At 46.8% G+C, this 19,603-nt stretch overlaps 1 protein-coding gene across 1 annotated transcript in view; it reads right to left on the bottom strand.

Annotated features, from left to right (window-relative positions):
* Positions 1 to 12,013: 12,013 nt before the first annotated feature.
* NHSL2 (NHS like 2) overlaps positions 12,014 to 19,603 on the bottom strand; it is a 106,719-nt gene continuing 99,129 nt past the window's right edge. Inside the window, exons 7-8 of the mRNA XM_063141876.1 lie at positions 18,742 to 18,877; positions 12,014 to 16,539 (exon numbers count right to left, since the gene is read on the bottom strand). Coding sequence (XP_062997946.1) covers positions 16,236 to 16,539; positions 18,742 to 18,877 — 440 coding nt within the window. The 3' untranslated portion in view covers positions 12,014 to 16,235. The remainder of the gene's footprint in view (positions 16,540 to 18,741; positions 18,878 to 19,603) is intronic.

Here is a 19,603-nt window from a genome sequence, read left to right on the forward strand (position 1 = left end):
TTTAATTAACTGCCCCTTTCCGGTGTTCAGATCAACCTTAACCTCTATTTTGCATGACTGCAGGCGGTTCCAAAGTCCTGAATTCCTTGCATTAGTAAATTGTCCAAGAGTCACAGCGTTCAGAACACAATTCTTTTCTTTTCTTTTAAGCAAAGAAAGAAAAAGAACTGGAGATGTTCTTTCACTTTCTATCTTGCATTAAGGACATCTTAGCTGTGTACAGATCAGAGCTTGGGTTTGGGACACATGAAGTCGTGCCTTCCCGTTTCTGCCGTAGACTCTGCTCTAAAATGTGTTCACAGGGCTTCGAAACCTGTTTGACCAGAGATCATGGAGGGACAGGGGCTGTTCACACAACACATTAACCCCACACTCAGTCGTTAGTGTAGGTTGTTGTTGAACAGTGGGTTGTTTGTTGAACCGTGTTGTCTGAACCCAAGACATGGCTTGTTAACCACCCTGAACAACCCAACAACAAACCTTGGGTTATCAAGGTGGCTTGTTTGAGAAAAAAATAACCTACCCTGCATGGTTAACAAGCCGCTCTGTGGTAAACACACTGCGTTTAGCAACTAGGAAGAAGGATTAAGCAGAACAGCTGGAAGATAAAGCATTCCTTCACCGTTCCTTCCACCCATCTTGAGATTGCCTAGTTTAGAGAAGAGAAGATGAAGGGGAGACATGACAGCAGAAGATGGAGAAGACTATTACTCCAAGGGGCAGGGCTGGAACCAACAGGTGGGAATTATAGGGAAGCAGATTTTGGTTAAACTTTAGGAGAAATGTCATAGTGGGGGGGTGCTGTTTAGGCGTAGAGCAGACCACCTTGGGGAGGTGGGGAGGTCTCCTTTGCTGGTCATATTTAAGCAGAATCTAGGTGACCATCTGTCAGGGATGCTCAAACTTCATCCTACATGGTAGATCCTGCATTCAGCAGACAGTTGGACTAGATTATCTCCAACTCCAACTCTTACAATTCTATGATTTCAAAATAGTACTACTAATACTACTTACTGCTGCTGCTGCTACTAACACACTTGCCCAGCACATCCCAGGAACATTTGTATTCATCTGATCAACTGCATGTCTAGATCAGGGCTGAACGGAAGGTAGTGTCATGCCTCCCTCGGATTCTTCCAAGGATGAAGTGGAAGGACAGGTGGCAGATCCAGGTGAGGGTCCTAGTGCAGGAATAGCTTCAGAGCCCTCACATGGCTCTACCACCTGTCCTTCCTCTTCATCCTCAGAAGAATCCGAGGGAGGCATGACACATGTACCGCTGACCAAATTGCAATAGACCCAACAGCATTTGCTAGTGCTGGGCATCTTGGAATGGTGAAATGGACTGTCCTTTGCCTGACCCAGCAAGGAACTTTTAACACTCTTAGGGCACAACCCTATGCATGGTTAGACAGAAAAACTACACCAATTCCCAGCATTCCCCAGCCAGCATGACTGTCTAAACACACATAGGATTGGGTATGCATGCAGCCTTCCCCAACCCGGTGCCCTCCAGATGTTTTGGACTGGGAGCTGGACTCTAAAACATCTGGAGAGCATGGGGTTGGGTTGCTCTTAAACTGGGTATGTACTGAGAATCAAATAAATAATAATAATAATAATAATAATAATAATAATAATAATAATAATAGTTATACCGCTACTGTTAAAAAGATTCTTCATATGCACCATTGTCAGTGTCGGTGTCATCAGACGGGGGAGGGGGGGGAATCATGTTTCCATACCATTGCTTTGGCCTCCTGCTGCTGTCCCACAATAGGGACAAGTGCGAAAATAAGGAAAACCCCGTAGGGGAGTAAAAAATAGCCAAAGGCAAGGGCGGAACCAAGTAATCTTCTACAATAATAATATTAGTAAAAGGTTTATTAAAGTGCCTTTCACTAATAATATTATTGTAGAAGATTACTTGGTTCTGCCCTTGCCTATGGCTATTTTTTACTCCACAATAAGGACAAACAGCTTCCTCTTTCTTCACATGGAGAAGAAAGAGGAAGCTGTAATGACCACGTGGCCCATTCATTAGGTGTTTTTATCGTGCTGCTTCTCCTGCACACAGCAGGAAATGGTGACAAGTTTCGCCTAAAAAAAAAGGGGGGGTTACTGGGTCTTATTTTTGGATGGAAAAAAAGACCTAAAGGAGTGGGAGATGCACAGGAAGTGGACAGTGTCATCAAAAAACCATGAGTGGCCAGTCATGCGTGTGCAATAAAACGCTCGTCTGATGATGCTCTGTATAGATGTATCAATTAGTGCCCTGTGGGAATTCCAGGGACACCAAATAGACTTTGTAAGACGACTCAAAGTGGCCAATTCCTGGTTTATGGCTCAAAAGTGTTTAGCCAGTGGTGAAAATGCCCTCCCAAAGGACCACACCTCAGTGGCCAAATATCTGCTTTCCCTGCAGAAGATCCCAGGTTGACTCCCTGTATACCTACGCAAACTGTGTGTAGATCACGTTTTTACTCTTGTGCCCGGGTGTCCTGTTTTACAGTCCTCTATTTGAAGAGCTGTCAGAGGACAGTCCTCTCTTTGAATGTGTCCTCTGTTTGATGGGCTGCCCAAACCAAGCCTGGATTCCAGTCCATAAGAACCATGTGCAGGATAAACAAAAGACTTGAAGTTGCCCATCAGTAGTTAGCACCTGACATGTATTGCATTGCCAATGGTGGCTAGGGGCTGTGAAACTACTCTGGGTTTCAGGCAGACCCCTAACTGAGCTATCCAAGGTGCTGAACCCATTTTGGGGCTATGGTTCAGCACCTTTAGAGTTCTAACTGAAACCAGACTGGATTCACAGCCCCACTGACATGGGAGCCACCAGCCTCCACTGTGCATTGCTATTTAAATTACAGATATTATCTCGGGAATTTTCATTCATACATAAGAATTAGCATTATGTCATTGGAATGCAAATTGGCATCTTTTTGGGGGGCAATGCCTAATTGGCTGTCCTAATGCTCACAGCTCACAAAGGTCATGAATGCATTACAAGCACAGATTTTAGGCTTTGGGCAAGACAAATTCTAGTTTAGTACAGTGGGGGGAAAGTTTGGAGGAAGGTCTGTGTGATTTCAACTGGCAATGTTTTGTTACTTCACTGGTCTGTAACCTCAGCAAGGTGACTGGGCATAAAACCATGATGTGAGTTTTGAGAAAAGTGGGAAGGGGGTGGGGAGGGATTTAGGACGTTGTTTCCAATAGATCAGATCTGCACATGATCATGAACTGGCAAAGTCTGCTTCCTTATCTGGATCTATTTCACAGGCCTGAATGCAAAGAGCTTTAAAGAAAACCTAACAATATAACATTTTGTGTAAAACTTGAAGTTTGGCCATGCCTTTTTAAAAAATAAATGTTTTTTGTCTGGTAGATGAATGATAAAGTTTAAACTTCAGGATTCCAAATAATGTTTATGGTTTAAAGTAGGGCTGTGCTCCACTCCATTTTGGTTCCCCGAATCTGGAGCGGAGCGACCAGATTCACCTCCACCAAAGGCAGATCCGAATCGGGTTGGGGGAGCTGTGGATTTAGGCGAAGCAATTCACCTCGTTCCGGACGCAGCTAAGTGGGGGGCTTACCTGGCGGCTGCGGCGTAGTCTGTGCGGCAATGGCGGAGCTAGGTAAGGGGGCAGGGGGGCTTATTTGGCCCCTATTTTGTCCCCCCTTCCCCACTTACCTGCCTCTGCCATCCGCCACAGAGGCAAGTAAGTGGTGGGGGGAGCAAAAGCTCGATCCGACCCTCCGGATCTCACTCCGCGGAGCAGAGCGAGGGAGGGTCAGATCAACCCAAAGCAGTTCGGGCCCAATCTGGAAGTGTCGGATTGGGCTACAAAGCAGTTTGGGGGGTCCGTGCACAGCCCTAGTTTCAACATATGGGGCTGGATCCAGATTTCTTTGTAGACAGAGTAAACCAACTAAAACCAATGGAAGTTAAGGGCCAGTTTGCATTCCATGACAACCCAGTTACACGCCAGCCAAATTCCCTAATTCCGCTTGCCAGGCAGTTTGTCCTGACATCTGAATCCGGCAAGGGTGGGGTCGTCTTCTGTTTCACATTGCGCCTGCGGCGATGTGACGGACATTGGCTCAAAACGGGGAGAATGTGATTTCTTTGGTTTCACCTGAATGCATCTGTGCACATGGTCAATTGATGAATCCATTCCTCTACTCAAACTCACGCAATGAGTTCTTTAAATGCGCCTTAGAACGAAAAAGGAACAAAAGCAACCAGATGCAACAGGAGAGTTGTGAATGAAGAGGCCTGAAGACGCTTCACATTAACGCACCCAGTCTGCCTTAAAATCTTCCAGCACGACTCTTGGCTGAGCGTGTAAGAATTACACCGTGATTCATCTTGTGGGGCTTCTACCCGCCCGCCCGCCCGCCCCTCCCTCCCTTTGCAATCCACATTTCATCCCACTGAAGAGGACATTGTTATAGGGTTGTTGTTTTTTAAAGACATTTAGATAGTGTATTACCAAGCTTGCAAGGAGTTAAAAAGTACAACATTCAGAAATATAAAAAAGTCTCTCTATGCATTTTCCAGATACTGTACAGTGGCAAGAATTGGAATTCCGAAGAGGGTGTGTGCGCCCCCAATCTCAAATATGAATCAACCACACTCAACGGAATCCCACCCACTCCAGACAAAGCTTCCGTCTTTCTTGTGACCGGCTCATGTTAAGACAGACTAATACAAATATAGATAGCGCTAGATCGAGGGTGCTTCCAGATGAGGCCTTTCTCGTGCAATTGCCCTGCTTCATTCACAGAAATTTACAAGAGGGAGTAGACGGTGTCAACTTCCAATGGCAACCCACCTGTGTGCTTTCCCAGGGTGTTTATTCTTTTTCTTCTTACTACTGCAAAACATCCATCAAAGAGGAAATGATGGGATGGCTGTTCAATGTCTTTTAATTTTAATTGGCAATGCGTGAAGAGCTCTGTCTGGAAGCACCCTTTAGTATAGGTAGGAGATTTAAGTTACCTTGGCTGTACAGAAATGTCTCGGGAGAAAAAGGTCTAAATCCACTTAGGTATAGAACAAGGAAAAGGGATTCCCAAGAGATGCAGGCTTACCAGAAAAAGAAGTAGTAGTAGTTACTCCCTTGGTGCTAATTTTTTTTTTTAAAAAAAAAAAATCTAATGTGGAGAGAGAAAGCCCCGGCATCCTCTAGGAAAATGAGGATTTTGGTTCTTTTAAGGGCATGGAGTCAGGATCCATGAGCATTTCCCGTTGTACAATGCAATCCTAAGCAGGATTACTTACAAGTAGACCCAGCTGGGTTTAGTAAGACTTGCTCTGTAGTAAGCCTGCGCAGGATGGCAGAATAAAAATGGTTTCTGCTATAAAGAAAATCCCAAATCAGGGAGGAAAATCTGAGACTGCTCTGTGAATGGAAACTAGCATACGAATCTCTAGCTGGCAGGAGGAGTCTGGCAGCCTAAACCACATTGCAACGCAATCAAGTAAAGGTTTCCCTATGTCCATCTTCTCAGTTTCACTGCTTTACTTTTCAATGTTTGTTTTCCTGAGCAGCCCTTTGCGACACTGTACAAGGTTTAATGGCATTTCAGCTTTTGTCTCGGCCACACATGCACACAACGGTTTATCTCCGATGCATCCTAGAAAAACAGCCAGCACTGGACTTTACAAATTCACCCCAGACTGAGATGCTATGCTTTACAAAAGAACAGATCAATTCTATTTACATCTCGTGTGTGTGTGTGTGTGTGGCCAAAATACATTCGTAGGATGAGTCTCCATTAGAAGTGAAAGTGCTTGTTTAAAAGCCCTTGTGGGGAGAATACTTGTTGAAAGATTAGAACCATCCCTTGTAATGTTGCCTTCGGTGATTATTCAACTATGAAAAAGACACCGGAGGATTTTAAACTACATTCGGACTGGTCGGCAGATTTCTTTTACACGGGAGAAAGAAGACCGCTTGACATTCATTCTGCTGGCCCAGTCATGAGCTAATGATACATTCATGTCTCCGCAGCAATTACCAGCAGGTCTAACTAATTGCACATCCCAACACTTTCCCCTTTTGGAATGGTCGCTGTCGGTAGCGGTGGCATCTGGCCACTTGGGAGAGTTTTAGATGGATAGGCACAATAAAAAGAGGTGTTATAAGTGGGCGGGCCAGGTGGAGAGCAGAAAAGCTATGAAAAGCTGACTGAGTGTTTGTGAGAAAGAATCATTTTCAAAGCCGAGGTCAAACGGATATTCCCAGCCCTAAATAGGAAGGCAGCCCAGGATCCACGGTGCCATTTTTTCTACCCTGTCAAATGCAAATGGATTCTCTGGTGGATCCAAGAAAGAATGAACGACCCAGGACTACAATGATGTCAACCCTAAAGCTGAATCAAAAATTCACACAAAGTTCCGGGACCTTTTCTGCATTCTAATGGCAGGTTTTGAGGTTGCGGGAAAGTTTCAAATTTGGCATCAAGGGATACATTGGGAAAACACACCCTGGCAGTTGAATCCTATACATGATACCAACAGTGCCAGTCTATACATATCTACTCAGAAGTAAGCCCCACTGAGTTCAATGAGGCTTACTTCCAGTTAAGTGGATCCAGAATGGCAGCCTAAAGTCTTTCTGGTGTTTTTTTTTTTTAAAAAAAGTTCATCATATCAAGCATTAACTGGACAAAGTTGGTTAACGTTAAGCATCCATTCGCCAACCCCCCACCTTCCACCCCATCTCCCTATGCCTCATTCTAACAGCATCTTTAATTAGGAATCTGGGTACATACATTCAAGTTTTCCAAGCAAGATTCAAGATGGGAGAATCCCACCCACCACCCCTCTATCAAATTCATTCAATCTCCAGCATCAAACCCCTTGGGCTCATGAAACCACAGACAGGTGATGGATTTTGCTACCAAGACTTAACCAAAGAAGAGAAGGTAGAGTTGGCAGTTCATCTTCTCCTGGCATTGGGCCACCTCCTCTAAATTTTTTTGGGAAAGAATCCAGGCTCTTAAGCAGAACCGCCTCCAGGTTTCTGAGGAGCCATGGGCAAGACACCCTCAATGGCTTTCCTCTGTCAGTGACTCTACTTTCTCACTGCCATCGTCACCAGCTGGTCTTACTTCTCCTCCTCTGTCTCCTCATTGCTCCCACTCCCTTGCTTGACAGGCAGAGAGCCAGGGAACAAGGAGGTCATGACGTCTACTGCTCCGCCTTCCCACCACCACCGATGTCTGGGCCTGGGCAAGAGGTGAGTGAACCAGCAGGCTGCACTGGTGAAGAAGAGGAGCCATTCCAGGGAGCTCTTGTCAGTGAGCCCCGGCTAAGGTGTGGGACCCGTAGCAAGTGCCCCACCATGCCGAGCCTTGATGTCGGCCCTGTTCTAAAGCCACACAATCATTGGTACTTCAGCGTATGTCCCTGAGTTTTGCTAGGGGCAGAAATTTCCGAAACAAGACAAAAGAGCAAACATCATGGCCTCCTGTGTCCCCTCCCCTATCTTGCATTGTCCTCCCTGCCCCTAACGGGAGAAAAACCTGTTCTGTAGGATTAGTGCTCAGCCCCGCCTCCACTAAAAGCTAAGAAAGGATAAAAACAACACAGCCTTTCACTTTCTGTTCCTACTGCAAGCTGCTAGGTGACAAAGGAGGGCTGCTCTCTTAGCTCCAAGGACTCTCTGGCCCGGATTCTATTTGCCCGGCCCCCCAAATGGCTGCGTTGGATTTGCAAAGGGAAATGCCAATCAAGCTGCCCTGGGCGGGATGCCGTTGGCGAGAGAAGGCCAAAGAAAGAGCAATGGAACCGGATGGGCAGTCAAAGCAGTGTGGGCTGGTGGCTCCAAAGTCGGTGGAGCTGCGAATCCGCTCCGGGTTCCACTCGCAACGCGAAAAGAGCTCTCCAAGGTGCTTGAACTATTTGGGGGAGTGGAGTTCAAGACCTTGGAGAGCTCCTTTAGAGTTCTGAATGGTTCCAACTGAAACCTAGAGTGGGTTCACCACCTCACGGACATCGGAGCACCCCGTGCCAAAGCGTTGTGTGCTGGCTTGTAAGCCTCAATTCCAAGCTGCACCGGTGTGTGGACAGGGCTTGGAGTAGAGGGATGACAGCCAGAAAGTGTGAGTGGGGACAACGTGGTGGAGGGGGAGGAGATCACACCTCACACTCCCTGCACACTGCACACATAGGGTAAAGATGGGGCCTGGTTCCATTCTGGTCTAAAACTAATGAGCCTTAAGAACTGCGGCCCAACATCAGTTAGCCCCCAGTCAGAGGCAGTTGAACAATCAGGCTGCAACTGCACAGGTGGAGCAACTCCAGGGGCCTCCTGTCAATGGGCCCCTGCTGGGTCTGGGTCCTTGGCAGGTGCCTGACCATGCCTACTCTTGACCCTGGCCATGGACTGATACCTGCCAGATCCAACCCTATTCAATGTTGGATGGGGGGGGCGGGTGGAGGAAGCCAGCCAAGTTGTTGGGACCCATATCAAGGTGGCTGTCCTCCATCAGTGCCATTTTGTTTGTTCCTAGCTTTACCAGGAGAAGCAGCAGCAAGAGCAGAACCAAAAGAGGAAGGTGGGGGAAAATCTTATGATCAATGAACCGTGGACATTTTTATGATCTATTTTCCCTTAGCATCTGAGCTGGGACATTAATTACAGCCCTATTTGTGCAAATCCATGGCAACCAATGGAGGAACGTGTAATTAAAGCCAAGAAAGAAGCAGCAGCAAGCAGAGCTAAACGCATTTTTAAAGCGAATTCTGGTTCATCTAAGCAGAAGGGGCAGGTAATACGTCCCGGGAGACAAAGGAATATTAATAGAAAGGAGCCCGGCTGTTTCTCAGGATGACACTGTCACCAGAGTGCTCCACACAGGAAGAAGAGACACATGGTGAAGGAAGAGAAGACGACGAAGACGGCTGGATGACTCCCTGCCGTCTTTGGCTTTGGATCTGGTTGCAAGTCATTCATTCATTAAGAAAATATTCTGTTCCCACAGTGGACAAACAGATGTCCCACTGAGAAGCCCATAAGAGGGTCATGAGTGCAACAGCACTGTCCCACTCCTGTTATTTTGGGGTGGATTGAACTTGAGTGGGTCATTAAGACCCATCAGTTTTACAAAAGACTTGCTCCTGGGTTAAGAACATCAGAAGTGCCCTGATGCTGGATCAGACCAAGGGTCCATCTAGTCCAGCACTCTGTTCACACAGTGGCCAACCAGCCATTGGCCAGGGATGAACAAGCAGGACACGTTGCAACAGCACCCTCCTACCCATGTTCCCCAGCAACTGGTGCACACAGGCTTATGCAGTGAAAATGGCTAGAACTCATTTTTCAATATAGATCAACCCAGCTGCTTGGATTTTTGGACTCGCGTTGGGAGTTTGGCTATGGAAACTGTCACGGGAAGCGCCTGGACCTCCAACATTTCCCACTTCACCGCGGCCAAAGGAAACAAAATGATTGGCAGATTGGAAAGAGCGAACCGCTGAGCATGTGCCCTTCCACCGAGAATGCGCCTAGTAAGTCCTCAAAAGTTCAGTGCAGCAGAACTCATTCTTTCATGCTGCAAACGAGAGAGTAATCTTTTCATTAGAGAATGTTTGGATTTTATAAGCTACAGGGCAACTCCTGCTTAGCACTCTTAAATTCAAAGATCGCCAAAGTACACTGAAGGAATTCTTTAGATGCCCTGTGCGCGCTTGAGTCTTAATTCCCAGTGATAATCATCCACATCTGCTTCTATTTCCCTGGTCTCTTGGCTCATGCTCACATTTTCCTCCCAACGCTGCCTTTCAAAGCAAATATATTCAAACAAGGTGCGAGAACTGACAGTCTACAGGTTCACACGGGATGCTGCGGAATAAAGGTTCTCTTCTCGATCATCCCTGAGTGCAGGACACAGATTAACGGGGTCAAGTTACAGGAAGCCAGATTCCAGCTAGACATCAGGAAAAACTTCCTGACTGTTAGAGCAGTACGACAATGGAACCAATGACCTAGGGAGGTGGTGGGCTCTCCCACACTAGAGGCCTTCAAGAGGCAGCTGGACAAGCATCTGCCAGGGATGCTTTAGGGTGGAGTCCTGCATTGAGCAGGGGGTTGGACTCGATGGCCTTATAGGCCCCTTCCAACTCTACTATTCTATGAAAGACAGGAATTTCGGAGGAATCCAGCAGAGCAGGTGAGGTGGAAAGCATATGCCAAAATGTGCCAGATAGGTGACTGGGACAACTTCCAGGTGATGCTGTTGTGCCTGTATTTGCAAGACTTTGAGATCCTTAGAGGTCACGGGGAATTAAAAAAAGAGAGCCTGCAGGATGGGGGAAGGGGAGAAAGGAGGGGAAGCAGAAAAGTAAAGGAGATGTCCTGGGCCAAAACAAGGCCAACTAAACAGGTCAGTGTTCCAGGACTGGTAGACTAAAGCTTTCATTGCCAGAAACTAAGCCTTGGGAGAGGCATTTTCCAGTCCAAATCATCAACGGGAAAGCGGACCTGTGTCGAATCCAAGGGCCATTTTGGACAGATGTCGCAAAACAATGTCCCAGACGACATATTTTGGATCGCGATTGTTTCCAAAACAGCATTGGGCTCATTGTCTTCTCTCTCCACTGGGCTTTGCATCAGCCTGGCACCTCTCCAATCGGACTGGCCCCGGGCTCGTGAGCACAGGTGTCACAGAACTGTGCTGATGCAGCTAACAGATTACAGCCCAGGCTGGAGAGAATTAATATGGGTAGAGATCAGGAGGAAGCCCATAGGAAGCGGACTTCCTGAACCACTGTGGGGGGGGGGGGGAAGGAGCTTTAAGTTACTCTGTGGAGTGTTTCTAGAGGGCATCTCAAAGCCAATGCATTTTTTCAGGCTCTTCCAGTTCTCCAAAACCTTGAGAAAGCAAACACAAGCGTCTGTCATGCAATTTTGTCTGATTAAAACGAATCCCTTCCTTTTTACCAGAGTGCCAGATGCCACCGCTTTACTTGGAAGCAAAGTCTCTCGATCGAATGGGATTTATTTCCAAGTCAACGTTTCTTGGGTCGCAATCTATAGGGGTGGGGGGAGGGGAAACTGCACATGGACGCCCCACCTCCACCCCACCCCTTGCAAAAAAAGAAGAAGCAGGTAGCATATTTCTTCCTGGACTACACAACTTTAGACTGGAGGTGGTGGAACAGACGGTCGGAATGCTCCCTCACATTACTTTTAAAAATCCAGTTGCCCCATACATAGAAAGCTAGCACATCAGGGAGAAGGCTAAAAGCTAACGCCTTTTCCTTGATATGCTAAGTTGTTGGGTTTTTTGCTAGGATACTTGGAGTCCCTTGCCTGCCTCAGGTGGCGTATTTCAGGCAAGACTTGACCCATTTTCTGACACTGCTCTCAGTGTGGTTACAGGCCTGACTGTGTTGAGTACAACTTCCCATGAAGAGTTTAGCACTTGAGGAGGTTCCTGAGTTTTCCCCATATATCATTTATATATATATGTATATATCCGGGGTGGGGTCCTCCCCTCAATTCATAAAGGCTTGAGAATACAAACACTTTCCAGCGAGCATCACGCAAAACATGTTTTTCTAAACAATAGATGGCTGACAACATTTCATGCCTGTTCTCCAGTACACAGAGATTAGCAGACGGGGTTAAATGTGAAGCAGAACTCCGAGATAGCGAAAACTGCATCACAGCAAAGCAACTAGTAACACGTATTCCGGCGTCTATTTCTCCCCTTCCCTTTGCAGCAGGGGTGAGCAACACGCAGGCCTTGCTACCCGCTCATTGTGATGGCAATGCAGAGCAGGTGATAAGGAGGCACCCATAGCATCCAAACGGTCAAATTTAACTTGTTTGCAAGCTAAATTTGACCCATCCAGAACTCTGTATTGGTTATGGAGGCCATTTCTTCCTCTTAAAAACTACTTTTAAAATTCAGGGGGTCCACAGGGTAAGAGCGGCTTATGGGGAGACTTCAGGATGGGGCAAAAATGGCTCCAGGACCTCTCTGAGTTGCTCACCCCTGCTTTACAGAATAATTTGTGGGTGTTTTGCAGAGGGCCGGGATGCTTCCAGACGGACCGCTCTGTCTGCTAACCAACCAAAGGCCTTGTGCAGCTACTCTTCCTTAACAGACTTTTTTTTTCCTGGTAAGAAAAAAAGATGGGAGAAGTGGTGAGGAAAACACAGGAGGGCTATAAATGGAAGATGACGACATCTGGAACCCCTCCCCTCCTGCCCATAACATTCTGTGAATGAGGCGGGGCGATAGCAGGAAAAAAATAGTCTAGTCTGGAAGCACTCCAGGAGTTCTGCCAATGGAGACAAAGACCGTCGAGGCACAGCTGATACTGGGAACTGTACAGGATTTGGCCAGTTTTAATGCTATGTATCATACACACAGAGAGAGTGGGGGGGGGGCGGGGAGGAGAGAATTCAGTCTTGCTTCAACCCAACATTAGGTTGGATATGTTGTGATGAGTTACCTTGAATTTCATACAATTGGCCTGGATACAATGAGATTCATACAAAACTAAGCCCTATATGCACCCTGTTTCAATTTTCATAAGTGGCAAGTTACACTTGGTTTCTGTTAGCAAACTGCTATAGATACTACCCTGTTTCATTAGGGGCACTTTTTGGTAATCAGAAAATCGGACCGGGTTGACCAAATGAATGACGCCTCCTCCAGTCCCAGGTGGCCAGCATGCATGACAAGATTTGAGATGCATAATGCAAAGGTCCAGATGTAATGCCAAACTATTGTCTAGCATTGGAGGAGGGAAGTTGCTGCCCTCCAGATGTTTTGGACTACAATTCCCATCAGTCCCAGCTACTATGGCTTATGCTGCCACCTCTCCTCTTGTCCTCCAGTGCAACTGTGAGGAGATTGGAAGCTCCCACTTCCATTACAGTTGTCCGAACTCTAAACTGTGGTTAGTCTTAATTATGTTCAATTGAAACAAGCCAGCTTCATAAACTATGGTTTGAATAAACCTTCCCCCCGCCCACTAACCACAGCTAAAGTTAACCAGAGTTTGGATGAGTTTGGATGACACGGCAAGCTGCATTTAAGCTAAAACTGAAGCAGAAGCTTCTGAAATGAAATCAAACTGGTGGAACAGAGGTGTGCATTGAAGATCCACACTGTAGAATCCATGAAGAAATGGGAGCCTAGAAGCTGGAGGCGATCTGCCAGTATCTGGAGCAAGTGGACCAGATGTTAGTAGTGTCAGGCAGGACTTTAGCAGTCAGCAGTGACCATTCTGGGCCTTCCTAGTGATTGTCTTTGCATCCCCCCCCCCAAAATATTGTTTTTTCTGGTTTGTTGCCTCTTGTTCAGTCAGTTCATGGGCTAGTTGCACGAGTGGAAAAAGAGGCAGTGAGTGAAGAAGGGGGAAAGCAATCCACTGTGCAGAGAGAGAGAGAGAGAAAGGGAGAGAGAGAGAAGAATTGCAAAGCAGCGGGGAGACCCGAGAGGGACCCAGTACTGCATCTCCCATTTGGGCATTCACTGCAAAGCCATTACGTTGTGTGAATACGAGAGAGACTCCAGATACTGTAAGTAGTGAAAACGAAGGAAGGAAGGAAGGAAGGAAGGAAGGAAGGAATATAGGAAGGATCCAGCAGGAGTAAAATTGGAGCAAAGGGGGCGAATTCAAGAAGCTGACACTGACGAAGAATAGAAGTTGCAAGTAATAAGTAGCAGCAAAATCCCTTTCATTATGATGGGAAGTCCCATTCATTTCAATCAGTCTACTCTAACTAGGACTAACCTTGGGTACAAGCCGTTGTAATTCCTGAGACGTTTGGAGTGATCACTCTTTCCCCAAGGGTCACTTGTTGCAAATTTCAACTCCCACATAATCCAGACACCATAAGGAATGTACACAAATAAGGAAATTATGGTGTCCACCATAAGGAAAGACACAAAGGAATGATTTTCTGCTAAGATATTGGGGTTCTTCAGTAGAGAATTCTGAGCCACCATGCAGAGCATTTACTGTTGTAATTCAGCGTTCCGCATTTGCAACAAATGAACTTTGGCAAATAGGAGGCTTTCATTAAAAAAAAACCCCACCCATAAAACTTACTAAGAACTAAAATATTTAACATATGACTATTCTGCAGCTTGTATCATTTTGTTTTAGACTTCGTTGGCAGCAAGCAGCTTCTAGGATTGTTGTTGTAGACACAGATCACAGCTTGGTATTCCAAAGATGATGTGGGTACATGGAGAGGGCAGTGAATCAGGGCAGAACTGTAGCCTTTGCATGCCTCAAGGCTAAAAGACCACACCCAGAACATTTCTAGGACTGCAGCTTCCATTAAACCAACTAAGAACATCTGGAAAAAGCTTTGGGGGTGGGTGGGAGGAATCCCACCAAGCTACAGCTACTCCCAGCCAGCCATTATTTAGCCTTACGGCTTTGCATTCTACCCTTAAATAAAATTATCCCACCAGTGAAACTCCAAGACAGGTCCACTACTGAAGAAGGCACCCAATGACAGACCTACCACTTTAAGTCTTGTGTCCACAAAAAGCTCCAAAGGGTCCCTCCAGTGGGCCCATCTAGAGAGCTTCCATTCTTTGTAGAACAAGGCTTTTATGACAAATTAGCTCAGGAATTCAGCAAGAGCTACTATACGGCTGCGTTCGAACAACACAATAGTCAATGGTGGGTTAATAGTCAACTCCATAGTTGGTTATCGAAGAGATACTCTCCACATGACATGATTATAATCAACCGTGGTGTGGATTAAGGCCAGCGTCAAGTTGACTATTAGTCAACAGTGTGTTTGACTGACACATCCCTCGCCCTCTTCCCCCCCCCCCAGTCCTTCCACTGGTATCCCATCAGCCATTGCGAGTTCTACCATTTGGACTAGAGCAGCCATTGCCGCTCTTTCCAGGGGACTCTGTAGTCACTGAAAATATCCAACCGTGTGCGACGAAATAGTCAATGGTGCCCAACAGATGACACGATAACCAACAGCTGTTCAAATAATCAACTCTGCACAGCATTGGTTATTTGTGATGGTTATTTTGGCCAAATAACTAACCATGGTATGAAAAAGTCTCGACAGATCACACAATAACCAACCGTTGACTATGTAATCCACCGTTATTTAACCCACCGTTGACTATCGTGCCACCCGAACCCAGTCTACCATTGGCTTTGATTCCCTTTCAGCCCAGGAAGAGAAGTGGTCTGTAGAATTAGGAGGTCTTCTAGTCCAAAATCTGAGATTTGGCGCTAATCATTTGGTAAGGCTAGATTTCGAGCTGATTGCTTGCATCACTTTTTCTTTTTAAACGTATCTACCCCTCTTCACGTTTTCAAGTGCCAGCCAAAAAAACCCCATTTCTGATCCTTTCGGGCCAGCATCAAAATGTTAGACGTTCAAGGTTGTCTTGAGGAGGGTGCATTTGGTGGCCTTATAGGCCCCTTCCGACTCTACTATTCTATGATTCTCTGGAGCTGAGCTTCTGCAGTCTTCAGATAAGCACTGGGCACCATCTTGAATAGAGATCTTTTGCAAAGAGAATCCTCCACTTGAATGGCACCTGCTGTGCTATTCAGGCTCAGCTCCCTGAGTGACCAGCTAGCCACCCCTTAGGAGCTTTGCCATCACAACTAAAAATAATATTTGAAGAGAGAGAAAAAACCCTATAAATGAATATGTCACAACAGCCATACATTGCATCCTACGAATACTGATAGGACCACATGCCAAAGAAACTGAACAATTTGAAGCTAGCTTCGTTGCAAAGAGGAAATGAGAATACATGGACCCTGGAAAAGGGAGAAAAAGGGAGAGACAGAGAGAGGAAGAGAAAGAGGGGGAGGTATTCCGCTCCTCATGTGATTGGGGAAAGTGCTAGGCTCAAGTCCAGCACCAACCCATTGATAGCCCTGTCTAGGAACATCTATGTCGTGGGGCCCCTCTTTCAACCTGGAAAGGGAAATAAAGCTTCCTTCCTTAAGAGCAGAGTTGTGGGGCTAATTCCATAAGGAATGGGTGTGCTCTACACTTAAGACATTTTTTTTTCCTGAATCAGGAGTCATCCCCTCACCCCACCCCAGCAAAAACCAGAAAAGGTCTGGCCACTGCCAGAAGATCAAGACACCTCCAAGGGGAGTAGGCTCACCCTGACGGACAGCCTGATCGGTGGGGAACGGGGGGGATGGATTATTAGGCCATAGGGCGGAGAGATGATGCTTGTTCAAAACATGCTCATGGCTGGGCTTTAGGGCCCTGGATTGTCCCATCCACCGCAAACTCAGTTATGACCCTGCGAGCCAAAGGGTTGGTGGTCTTGAGGAGTTCGGCTGCAGATGTGCGGATGCCTGAGGCGCCTTTGCCCCCTTTCTTCTGAAGGAGGGCCTTGAAGTCTTCATTCCTGCTGGAGGTTCTTGTACTGCCTGGAGGGCACTCATTGCTCAGGGACCCCACTGCGTTCTTTGAGGGCCCCTGGGAATTCTGCCTGTTGCCGAAGGCGTCGCTCGGCTCCTTCCAGCCCAGTAACTTCCGCTTCGACCTGTAAACACAGACATATCAGAAAGCCATTTCGAATGAGGGCGGGAGGCAGCAGGTCTTCACAATCCAAACTAGTACGCTAGGACACAAGAAGACATCATTGGAGGTTTGTATGTGATTCGCCAGTCTGCTGCGGGTGTTTGCAGCAGTGGTACACCATATTCTGCTGTCAGCTACAAGAAGAATTGCAATTGACTCTTGCGTTGTCAGTTACAAGCAGAATTGCAATTGACACTTGCATTGTCAGTTACAAGCGGAATTGCAATTGACACTTGCATTGTCAGTTACAAGCAGAATTGCAATTGACACTTGCATTGTCAGTTACAAGCGGAATTGCAATTGACACTTGCATTGTCAGTTACAAGCGGAATTGCAATTGACACTTGCATTGTCAGTTACAAGCGGAATTGCAATTGACACTTGCATTGTCAGTTACAAGCGGAATTGCAATTGACACTTGCATTGTCAGTTACAAGCGGAATTGCAATTGACACTTGCATTGTCAGTTACAAGCGGAATTGCAATTGACACTTGCATTGTCAGTTACAAGCAGAATTGCAATTGACACTTGTATTGTCAGTTACAAGCAGAATTGCAATTGACTCTTGTGTTGTCAGTTACAAGCACAGCTGTAATTGACTTCCTACACCTCCAGGGCTATTCAGCTTTTTTTCCGTGTGTACATTCTGCTATATCTCATCCACACTAGTGGGTGTTGCCATGCAGGTGCAGAAGAGACAATTAATCTAAGCAGTGAAAAATATCAATACATTAAAAAAAAATCCCCACCCATCATTCCCCCATCCCCCAGCTACTGGAAGGATTGCAGCTAAGCTCAGGGGAAATAGGGAAGCGTGAGGCAGGTGACAGATGATGTCAGTGTCCCTGCTAATTGAAACGTGCCAGCGCTGTGTCCCTGTCAGCCCTGGCTCTGCTACACCACCAGGACATCACTGATCTCTCCACATCCAAACCATCCTTCTAAGAAAAGGCAGAAGAGTAGTTTTAAGAACCATTCACACCTGTGGTGATCATGCTACTGTTCTGATTTTTTTTCTGCGGTCTGAGAAAAGACATAAGAATCATGGGGAAAACATGGAACAACAATGACTGGATGAAGATGTCATGCAGATGCTGCTAAAAAGCAAGTGAACAAAGTAAGGCAACCCCACTCAAAATACCTAATGTGGAAGGATCTTGTAACGTTTTTATCAACTGTGCAATGGGCCAAAAAAGGCATCATTTATTGGGATTGGCTTTAAACTCGATGTGCATATAGCTTTGGGCTCGACTTTCTCCCCAACAGAACTGTGCGCTCTCTCAAATCAAAGTGAACCCTAAGAGGGTGATGCTGCACAGAAACCAAAGTATGGTGCAGATGTCCAAGGAAAACATGCATGCACCACCTGATGAAATCTCATAAAAGCTAGAAGGTGGGAGATGTGGTCCACAGAGGCTACCTGAGTTGTGGTGGCAATAATTGAAGAGGCTAAGGAGGAGCAGCGGTCTCAAATGGGAAAATGCTCCTGCCTGCCTGCGGTAGCTACCATGAACAGCCCACCTAGCAGAGCAGCTGTGATTCCAGTTTAGACTCAAACTGGCTATTGCGAATTATAGTGAGATCAATGGGGGGGGGGACTGCGTTGGACTTGGGTACTGCGAGGGGTAGTGAAGTAGCATGAACTGAGGGGGTGGACACAGTGTCATGCCCCCTAGATCTGAGGCTCTGCATTACCCCAAGGACTCAGATTCAGACGGGTCACAACTCACCCCACTTCAGGGGAAACCCTCAACACCCCTTTTTTCTACTGTCCCAGCCCGAGGATGTAACTCTCCCATCATTTAATTCTGATGATGGCGCCCTTGCAGCTTCTCAAATCCCTCAGCCACACAGGAGCATGAAACTGAAGGTACAGACCCTAGCCCTTAAAGAACAGCATTCCTTTGCTGGGACAACGTCTCCTTATGGGAGAACGCTCCAGCCATCATTCCTGCAGTGCGCTATCCAAGGTCCTGATATGAACAGTGATTCCCATGTTACAGTCTGCTTCTCACAGGCCACAGGCCTAGTCAGGACAAAGACGAACTGATCCCTATCTCAAGGCAGGCTAGGGTGAGGCTAGAGAGGCGGGGTGAGCAAACAGCACCACGCCCCGAGAGGAGCCATCGACTCCCCGGACGCAACACCTGGATGGACCCCCACCTGTGAATGACAGTAAATAAATCCTCAGTGGTTCGGGATGATGTCACAAACACGTCGTCCTCCTCCTCGGTTATCGACGCGGCCGTTTTGTCACTTACAAAGCTTTTCTCTTCGGCCCTCAAGTCCGTAGAGTTCCCTGAAGGAAAGAAAGCAAGAATCTTGGCGAAACAGGCTGCTTCCTGCCAGTGCGATTCAAGGAGCGGAGAACAAGCCAGGAGAAAGGGGGCACTTCCCAAAAGAGCAAGCTATGTGGGAGCCAGAGGTAAAGGGTAGAATCGAATTGCAGCCCTCCTTAGACTGGAGCCATTGAAACGAATGGGGCTTAAGTGGCTAACTTTACGCCCATTCATTTCAATGGCTCTACTCTAGGAAGGTCTTTAGTTGGATCCTACCCATGGTGTGGTGGGGGTGATGGTGGAGGGGGGGGGGTAAGATGCCATGTGCCCATATTTGTGAAAGTTCGGAGACGACGTGTGAAGACTTTGGTTCCATTCACATTGAGGGCATTTCATTAGAGGCCCTCCTGCTCCCCTCTCGATGATGTCTTTTCGGGGTAAATGTTCCCTCAAGGAACATTTTTTGATGCTGTCCTGAGATAATCAGCCTTGTCAAAAAGACAAACTAGATGCACTTAGAAAATGGGGAAGTGGTGCTCTAAGCCTTTCTTTCCTCACTCTTTTCTAAATCTAAACCACTCCCCGCCCCACTCCCAAAACTGTGATTAGTTCTGCACAGCTAACAAACCTGTTGTAGCTCCTAAACGGATGAGCAGCGTTTGCTGCTACAGGATTCCAGAATGCATTGATTATTACATTTATATCCTGCCTTTCTTCCTCCAAGGAACCCAAGGCGGTTTACATGA

This window comes from Elgaria multicarinata, chromosome 15 (genome assembly GCF_023053635.1).
Source record: "Elgaria multicarinata webbii isolate HBS135686 ecotype San Diego chromosome 15, rElgMul1.1.pri, whole genome shotgun sequence".
NCBI classification, from domain to species: domain Eukaryota; kingdom Metazoa; phylum Chordata; class Lepidosauria; order Squamata; family Anguidae; genus Elgaria; species Elgaria multicarinata.